This window comes from Polistes canadensis, unplaced genomic scaffold, assembly GCF_001313835.1.
Source record: "Polistes canadensis isolate GaletaPanama2010 unplaced genomic scaffold, ASM131383v1 scaffold_49, whole genome shotgun sequence".
Taxonomy (NCBI): Eukaryota; Metazoa; Arthropoda; class Insecta; order Hymenoptera; family Vespidae; genus Polistes; species Polistes canadensis.
In genome coordinates this window covers 710,787-720,753 of record NW_014569596.1, presented here as the reverse complement: position 1 = coordinate 720,753, position 9,967 = coordinate 710,787, and the positions used below count along the sequence as shown (strand labels likewise).

At 25.2% G+C, this 9,967-nt stretch overlaps 2 protein-coding genes across 3 annotated transcripts; one reads left to right on the top strand and one right to left on the bottom strand.

The window, feature by feature from the left end:
- Positions 1 to 2,061: 2,061 nt before the first annotated feature.
- LOC106785400 (rho GTPase-activating protein 1-like) lies at positions 2,062 to 6,014 on the bottom strand. Its single transcript, XM_014745821.1, has 10 exons — positions 5,579 to 6,014; positions 5,103 to 5,210; positions 4,864 to 5,010; positions 4,408 to 4,588; positions 3,489 to 3,707; positions 3,318 to 3,416; positions 2,973 to 3,160; positions 2,671 to 2,871; positions 2,489 to 2,595; positions 2,062 to 2,421 (listed from the first exon to the last, which is right to left on the bottom strand). The coding sequence occupies exons 1-10, from the start codon at positions 5,625 to 5,627 to the stop codon at positions 2,248 to 2,250; spliced, it is 1,473 nt and encodes a 490-aa protein (XP_014601307.1). The 5' UTR covers positions 5,628 to 6,014; the 3' UTR covers positions 2,062 to 2,247.
- An 846-nt stretch (positions 6,015 to 6,860) lies between these two features.
- On the top strand, positions 6,861 to 9,958 carry LOC106785405. 2 transcript variants are annotated; one of them, XM_014745830.1, is made up of 10 exons: positions 6,861 to 6,881; positions 7,023 to 7,145; positions 7,231 to 7,395; positions 7,731 to 7,810; positions 8,422 to 8,569; positions 8,645 to 8,782; positions 8,867 to 9,019; positions 9,117 to 9,239; positions 9,420 to 9,606; positions 9,732 to 9,958. In XM_014745830.1, exons 1-10 carry the CDS (start codon positions 6,876 to 6,878, stop codon positions 9,821 to 9,823), a joined length of 1,215 nt encoding a protein of 404 aa, XP_014601316.1. In that variant the 5' UTR covers positions 6,861 to 6,875; the 3' UTR covers positions 9,824 to 9,958. The 2 variants fall into 2 exon arrangements, with proteins under 2 accessions (XP_014601316.1, XP_014601317.1); XM_014745831.1 differs by lacking the exons at positions 6,861 to 6,881; positions 7,023 to 7,145 and having other exon boundaries at positions 7,249 to 7,321.
- Positions 9,959 to 9,967: the final 9 nt, after the last annotated feature.

The following is a 9,967-nucleotide window of genomic DNA, read 5'->3' as shown; positions in this document are numbered from 1 at the left end:
ATGTATTACTAATTTGTAAACAACACATAAAATGTCCTAGATTTTATAATTTTGCAGTGTATTAACACAGTAAATTTTTCTTATTACTATATTTTATTTGAAAAAAATGAAGAATAATAACATAGACCTATTATTACAATTAGAAAATACTAAACACATAAGTATAATATTAAAAATAAGATTAATTATAATTATTTCTCACCAGCATGTACATCAATTAATGTCATATAAGTAGATGTATGTTTAAATATGGAAAAATATGAATAAAGGGACATATAAGAAAATAAACCAAGTATAATATACACATATATGTAATACTTTTTTCTGCTAGTATTTATGTTTATTTAATGATGTATAACATTTGAATTGATAACAACATGGATTTGAAAAAAATTATATAAGGATTAGATGTTCCGCTTAATTGCAGTACATACATGGATTGTGCATGTTTTTATTTATTTGAGCAATAAATAACTTTATAATGAAGATATATTTGTTAATACACAGTTTCATTTTAGTAAATATTAAATATTTCATAAGTATTCATGTGTTTAAACTAGTATTATATATTATGTGTATATATAATACTAATGATTATATAATACATAAAATGCCACAAGGAATGACAGAGTAAATTACTGAATATTAATAATGTTATTAACTAACTATGTTATGTTTATACAATTACGCTTGATTACATTATCAGTGATCTAAATACAATAACAAGGAATGTAATCACATTAGTTCTATACAGATATTGTATTAGTCTTTTAAATAAAAGAGAACATGACAACTGATCAGCTCTTATGTAAATACTTTCTAATGACCCATTTAATGGCAGGATTGTTGCAAGAAATGTACTCAATGATATATTTAAAAATCCTAATTAGTACATTTTTATACAATAAGAAGAAAATCAATGAAATTCTGTACTGTTAGAAAAATATTATAATACTTTTACACCAAAGAACATTTGATGACATGATCAAATATACAATATGAAATACAACATAATAATTCGCGATCGTTTATAAGTATTCCTTTTTTTCTTGTGTATATATCTTCTATTGAGTTCCTAAAATTTTCTTACAGATCAGTACTGTGCAATAAGATAAAAAATTTACACGATTTATTCAATTTGTACATATGCAATCATGATAACAGGATGCTTGATATTATTAAAGATCTACTTTATCATTTATATTTTGTGACGTTGATTAGGAGGAAATTGATGAATATATAAATACATGTAATATTTAATAAATCTTATAAAACTAAGTAAACTTTTTTATAAATCTAGATCTTATAATGATTATAGAAAAAATTATAAAAATAAATATATATAGTATTCCTTTAAAAAAAAGAAAAAAAAATTAAATATACAAGAAACGGAAAAGTAATTATATTGACTGACTTGTACACTAGATTTATGAAAAGCACCATATTATAAGATAATTTGTAATTAACTATACTTGTGAAATTAGATTTTACAAATCAAGAAGTGATATCCTAAAATTAGATAATCAAGGCATCCTGTACGTTATTACTCTTTTATAAATCACACCCATATTTATTACATTATACTTAATTTAAATATAGACAATATTATAATATTATACAATGTAGATAATATTATGCCTATATTTTATATATACTACCTAACATTTTCTTGAATCTTTGGTTTATGATGATGAAGTCATATAATTATATACACTATCTTGACTGGCAATTTAACATTAAACGATATTTAATTTATTGTAAATGATAAATCTATTCCTTTGGAGATTGTGTTGCAAGTATAGATAAGAGATTATTGTGCTAATTATACTTCATAATGTTATGAAGTTTCCTATATTTTATAATCATGTCATGTTCGTAAATATGAATCTGTGATATAAAATTTTAATGAATCAATAAATGTTAATTATCAATGTAATAATAGTTATAGTATTATTTTGTTAATATAACTAGATTAATGATTTTAATATGTTTTTTAAATTAATTCAGTAATATATAAAAGTGTTACTTGTTGTGTTAACATTTCTAAAAAAAAATTTCATTGAATTGTGGTACCAAGTATTCTGAATATCATCTTGCTTAATAATATTAAATTGAACAGCCATACTTTTAAATCTCACTAAAAACACGCATGTACAGGCACGCAGTTCACATACATGCGCAAATTTACACAATCGCTACTAATTTGGTTTGGCTATCAGACCTTTGGCTATCACCTATAGTTTCAATTTAGATGATAAATATTTTATCCTGAAATGTAAATAGAAAATCTATGAACTGATTGATAGGTCCTATTGCAGAAAGAGACATTCCACGTGACGAAGGTGCTCTAACAAGATTTGGGCCAAATACTACTGCTAAATTACTTGATGTCATTTTATTTAAATCACTTCTATCTATTACCTGTTAATAAATATCCATTAAATAAAAAGAAATTCTCATATATACATATAATTAATTGCTACATTACCTTTGATAAAAATTGTACTATATATTTTAGAAGATGATAATTGTCTTCGGGAAGTTTTTCAAGTACCAATATTTTTACTCTACGAGGTCTCTCATCTTTCGATAATGCTATAAATAAACCAATTTTAGTATTTATAATGGAATAAAACGATTGATAAATACTGAGAATTTAATGTTTCTTACTTTGAAATTGTGTAATTTCATCATATAATTCATACGTCATAAGGGGTTCGTCTAATTCGTGAAGAAAAGTTTTTAAAAGGACTGCTGCTATATGAGGATCTCCTTTAAAGTCTACTTGCAAACCTTGATTACAGTCATGTTGTAATTTTCTAATCACTCCTACATTAGCAGATCTTCTGAATATTCCTTCTGTTTCTAGGGCTGTGAACAAAATTACTCTCTTAGGAATATAGAATTCATTTTCATAATATATATATTAAATGAAAAAATTTTTTGATAATAAATAATAATAATACACATACCATCTGGACAATTTAGAAACTCAATACATTGTTTTACTATAGGTGGTATCGAGTCACCATTATTATTTTCTTTAATAAAACTTAAACTTGCACCAAATTGTGTTGTACCGACTGGTGTGGCTACTGTACTTTGAGGTGGACTAGTTGGTAAACTTTTTTTATTTTTGCTTATAAGTTGTTCATTATGTCTATATAAAAATATTGAAATAGTACTTTAAAATGATATTCTTACAGAAAAATATAAACTACTCAAACTAGTTGCAAAATTTTAAGAATAGAGAGAGAGAGAGAGAGAGAAGAAAACAGTTTTTACTTTTTTTATCTATTAACCATAATGATACTTACTGTAATACTTGCGGAGGTATAATGAGTTGATCGAGATTAATGTACTGTGCTAGTTCTTCTAAATAATTAACATACATCATTTTACGACCAAACTTTGCACTACAGTAAAATAAATGTAACGTCATTTAAATGTATAGATAAGAAATTATTGAATATTTCAAATTTGATTACCTAATAGCTGGTTTAAAGATTTGCCATACAATTCTAATAAAATTAGTTGGATGTACTAAGTAGAGTGCTTTGAGATTCTTTTTGTACTTCCTGTCGAAAGCTTTATATGCCTGCCATAACCAAGAGAGTGGTGGTTTATTTTTGGAAGTTAGACCATAATGGAAATAAACAAGACTATAATCTTGTTCTACAAATTTGTCTAATGTATGCATCAGATACCTATAAAATAAAATATATATTAAAAAACTTTTTCTCTTATGATAAAATAAGAATTTCAAATCTGCCTTAGTGCTTTAGTTCCTACCAGGAAAGGAGAAGAGGTATGCTTAACCCTTAAACCGCAAGGCCTTTAATCAATACATACTCTTGATTGATATAAAACAGCGGCGTCTCAATGTTCAATAATATAACTTGATTTTACAATATTGATATAAAAATACAAATGCGTGAAGTATAAAAACTTTACTTACTTTGGATGACATGTGTTTTCACAAGAAATTACAATGCCAACTAGCGCGATCCACGGTTGTGTTCTGACAAATACCGTACAGTTAAATCCGCGGTTCAAGGGTTAAAAAATGGTTGCAAAGGTACTTGTACCTGTAATTTAGTCTTAATTTAGTGTTTAAAAGCAACATTTTAGTTCGCAGTTAATAATTTTGGAAATGTGGCAGATGCGACTTCTTGTGTAAATATAATCCATTGTGGAAATAAATGAATTAAAGCAGATTCCTTTAAATAATAGCGCTTACAATGGCAACGTGAATTTTACATAATTATTTCACTATAAGTAATATTATATGGTTTACATATAATATGTGTAATATTAATTAATAAAAAATGTAAAGCTTTAAAATGCACTACGTTGCTCCATTTAATATTACAATGGCATAACAAATATTCAACTTTTTCTACTAACCTAAGAAGTTTGGCATGATTGAAAGCTTCTTTTCCAATAGGAGGCAATTTACAGGCTGACACTACTATTATTTTACGACCAGCACTGTCATCTCCCACTACTTCTACGATTCCATGCCTCGATATATCAAGGTAATCTTCTTCATCGGCTAATTCACCTTCTAGTGCTGCTAAGTCATCAGCTGCTCATTAAAAACAAATCATTGTATAAGAAGGTATAAAAATATGTAATTATTTGTAGCAATTGTCATAAACTCTAAGGCAATTTAGTAATCACATTTAGGCACAATATATAGAATCAAGAAAATTGAATCCAATTTGTTATTAATGCGTATCTTTCTCCATCATTACACCATGCAGTAACAAACTATACAGCAATCTTCATGATTCACCTGCTATGTTCCACCAAATGCCATGACATTTAGTGGCTACTAACAGTAGATAAAAGGTCACACACCAGATTCTATAACTGGAGCATCTACTAGAGCTTCTTCAAAATTTTCTTCAATCGTTCCGTCGCTTACTGGACTCTCCAAATAATCTATGCCTGTCACTACTGTCCCACTGTTAATCAAATCTAGCTTTGCTTCTAAAAGCTGCACAGCTAAAAATGTATTAAATTATACATATATTTAATAATAAATATTCATAATTAGAAAGAATTCTACTAGCTTGTAAAATATATATATATATTACCATTATTCGAAGATGTCTGCAGTTCTGTGTCATCAAACTCCAAATTTGGTTCATAATCATGATAATCGGATAAACTTGGATATGGATCTTCAGTTTCATTATTCATTCCTATTGCATAAATAATTTTGGATTATTATTGATTTAATTGAAAATAGTATCAATTATTAGAAAGATAGTAATATTATTTATTTATTAAACATTGTACCAATGGCAATGATTTTCAATGAAATTCAATAAAATTATTTAATGTTTAAAGTATATTGTTTATACAATCAAAAACTATGTATAAATTATTAGCAGTTACTATATTGCTATTGTTTTTATTCTATATACAAGCTAAAAAATATTTGATCATTATACAAATTTGTTATATATATGTAAAGTTGTAATTTTTTCCAAAAAATGATAACTAACTGATATTTATACAAAGTGACATTCGCTTTGACATCTACGAATAGAATAGTAGTTGTATTTACCTGTCAAAGTTCGTGCTGGACTTAGCGTCGCTTGATAATTTGCTTCCATTTTTATCAATCGCTTATTCGTTAATATCGTAAAAGGGAAGCTTTGCTATAGAATGTATATTTAGGTTTTTTATTTTATTATTATTATTATTATATTTTTTTTCAAAAACACAGATTGCTTTGTCCTTCCAACGACATTATTCTTCTTGCGCTGTTGAAACGCAACGTATGTACTGCAACGTACTCACCCGTCACGCTTTCATTTGTATTCCGTTAGTTAGTTCCTAGCTTAGTATCGACGCTCCCTCTCTGTAATAGTTAATTTTATATATACATTTGCGTTTCGTCACTGGACCATTTCAAATCTATTTTAATAAAAATAAACAAGAAACATTCGCATATAACCAGCCGGTTAAACGATATACAACATTGGAATATTAGCTAATCGAAAATATACTTATTAAAAATAACATTTCCGTTAAGATCGTGCATCGATTGGATATCGTATATTTGAAGTTATCCAATGAAAAATAATATTGCAATTTTCCTTTAATGCAGTGATTTTCAAAATGTGTACTGGGGAAACGCAACTTTCCCACAGTGTTTCGAAATATTGCAAGATTTGCGTAATTTTATTTTTATTTTTAATTCGATATGATAAAATACGAAATCTGTCAGACTTAGTGTAAACTATTCTTTAATAGAACAATCGTTTAACAAAAAGAATTTTTAACTTTTTGACAAAGGCAATTGATTAGATTTTAACATAGGAAGCTTTGAGAATATAAACAGTTTGAGAACTACTGCTTTAATGCATTTTGTGCAAAAATCTATATACATATACACTTAAAACGTAATAACAATTTTATATCGACAATATCTGTGATATCTGTTACAGTATCAAGAATTTGATAAGTAAGAACAACTTGTAAAAGTGCCATTAAACGACGTAGTGTATTATTCGATAAATTGAAAACTTTACAAAATATAATATATCTAAAAAGCTTATATTATAAACCATATCAAATTCAATTCTTGTTACCCTCTTTGGCGGGAAATAAAAATAAAAAGTAATAATAATCATCTGTATAACATATATATACGTAAATGATACATAAGTAAAATTCAGAACACATATATTTTTGCAGTGCGTCTACATTTACATAAAAAATAAAACATAAATTAATGTAATAATATAACATTAAATGCAATAATACTACTCTTTACTATAACATTAGTACTATAAAAAAAATATTTTAAATTATTTTTATTAATAAATAATAATAGATAATATTAATAATATATCATAATGGAGGTTTGTATTATCTATCTATTATTATATATTAGTATATATAAGTATATACTATAAATTTGATGATATAAATATATTATTTACTTTTTATATAAGATTTTCTTTATAATACATACTTCTTTTTTGTTTCTCCTTTTTATGTAGTTCTTTGATACATCAGATAAACAGAAATATTTAAAAAATAATAAAATAGTTAATGCTATAAATAAACAGTTTTTGTCTTTGAAAGAAAATGATACTAAAAAGATTAATCTTCATTTACACCCGGTACGTCCTATTTTCCCTATAACATATATATATATATATTAAAATTTTTTAGATATATTTATATATAATTTTTTTTACATTATAGATCATTGATGTGATACTTGAAAAAATGAAACAAGATGATTTCTTTAATGATGTATTTCAAAGAAAATTATTTGGCGGTAGTTATTATAAGGGTACGAAAATTGGTGCAGCTACAGAATTTGACATAGATATAATAATAAAACTATCTATTGATAAATTTCTTAGAGTAAGACAATTTTTATTTATAACTATTATTTGAATTGTTCTGAGAATACTACTTTTTTTTTGTTTTAATATTTTGTTATGTCGTAGATATATGTGAGATATGTTTACTTTAGAATAATCATTTGAATTTGTATAAATTTGTTTATTATTTATTCTTCGTTTCATTTAATTGTTTAAAAATGTTTTACATATTTTATTTATACAAATATGTTTTTACTTTATGTGGTTGTTATTTAATTTTTCAAAGAATTTCAATGAATATTCATTAGATGGAAAAGTAAAGTAACAACAAATGTATATTAAATTGTAAGATATGTATGTGTAATCTAATATTAGGTAGAGCCAAGTAATCATCCAGGTTTTGTTAACATATATTCTGGCTTAGATAATTTAACTGATAATACACGAAGAAATAGGTAAGATATGTTATAAAATAAAATAAATTAGACAATGTTAATTTTCTATACAATATTATATATAATATTAATATAAGAGTGATTCACTAACTCTTGCCACCAAGATAGCTCCGAAAGTATGATAATAGCAGAAAAGTTAATACAACAAAAGTTCCATAAAAAATTCGGGAGTATAATATGACTTCAGTTTTTTTTGCTAGGTGTAGTCACTTCCAAGATTCGCCACGACAGCCGTTATCCGAAAATAAGTACCAACACATAGCATTCCATTTAAAAAAACAAACTTGATCCTTAAATTTCGGAAGCGATTAAACCTAGCAAAAAAAAACTGATGTCATATTATACTCCCGAATTTTTCGTGCAATTTTTGTTCTATAAACTTTTCTGCTACTATCATACTTTTGGAGCTATCTTGGTAGCAAGAGTTAGTGAATCACCCTATATATCAGATGTATAATATCAACAAATAATAAATTATAAATGTTTTAATTAGATTAGTATACTAAATTATTGTAAATTGCAAATTGATCTAGGAATGATTAGTAATATGTAATAATATTATAGCTTGTGAGAGAAAATTATTTAATTAATTTATTTTATTATCTTATTAGGTCAATGAGGAAATTACTTGATAAAAATGGGTATCTTCACCAAGAAAAGTTTCGTAACTGGATGGAAAGTATTTTATCTGCAGCCGTAAAAACTTTACCAAAGAGGGGAAATAGATATATATTAAAAATAAAAGACAATGAATATACAGTATGTGTAAATAGTTGTTAAATAACTTAAATATCTAAAAAGTTAACTAAACTACAAATATTTTATACGTCACAGATAACAATAAAAAAGTCCGGACCGGCATTTACATTCAAAATACATTTTTCTGATAATGAAACGGTAGACATTGATATAGTACCAGTGTTAGAGTTTTGCAAAAGTCCACCAAACATAGGTCATTTAGATTCGTATCGAGTATGTACATGCCAATGTTTAATAAATAATTAGTTCCATTTTATATTTTTTTGTAAGGTAGTTAATATTATTTTATATTTTCAGAAACAAAACTGGTTTGCTGTACCAAAGCCTTTATATAATTATAAACAAATTAGTGGAGAAACACAGATCTCTTGGAGAACATGTTTTTATGAACAAGAGAAAGAAATTTTGTCTAAAAATGGATATATTAAACAAGTGATAAAGCTTATGAAAGTATTTGAACTATATATATATAATTATATTTTATAAATATAATATTTGTATAAATATGATACATGAGAACCTTAATGAAATGATATTATATTTTCAGAAATTAAGAGATACCCAAAAGTGGGTAAACCTTTCCAGTTATTATATAGAAACATTAGCATTACATAAAGTTCAATCTAATCAAAATTTAGAAACAAAATCATGTACACTTTTATTTATGGAGGTATTTTTATTATAGAGTACTTAAGAAGATATTATAGAGAAATATTTATAGAGTTTACGTGTTTTTTTAAATAATTAATTTCTAATTAATTATTATTTAATTATTCTTTATTAGTTGTTTTAAGCTTACTTTTACTAAACATAATTTCAATATAAATATAGAATAAAATCATATTTTTAGATGCTACACAAATTGCATGAGTCTCTAGTAAATAAACGCATAAATTATTACTGGGATTGCAAGCTTAATCTATTAAGTAAACTCTCTGATGAAGAAATAGTAAATATTAGAAACCGATTGAAAAGAATCTTAAAAACAATTCATAATTCTATAGAAAATGATGAATATATCATTGCTTCTTACATCTGTAAGTTAAATATATCCAAATTTACAAATAATTTTATTTCAGTTTCCTTTATTATTATGATAAATAATTTTTTGATAAGCAAATTAAATTAAAGTTAAATTTTAATTAATTTGTTATATTTTTAGTGAATTCCGATGAGTTACGTACATTACAGTTCCAAGACTCTGAAGAATGTGAGCAACCTCAACCAACAGAAATAAAGTGCACGATTATTTAATGATCATATTTACTGTGAAATTCCTTCCACTAAAGTTTTTAAACTATTTTAATTTCTCTAAATACACTTTTGGTAACAATTTGTTAAACAAATCTTCTATATATATATATTATTATAATATATACACACATATGTATATATATA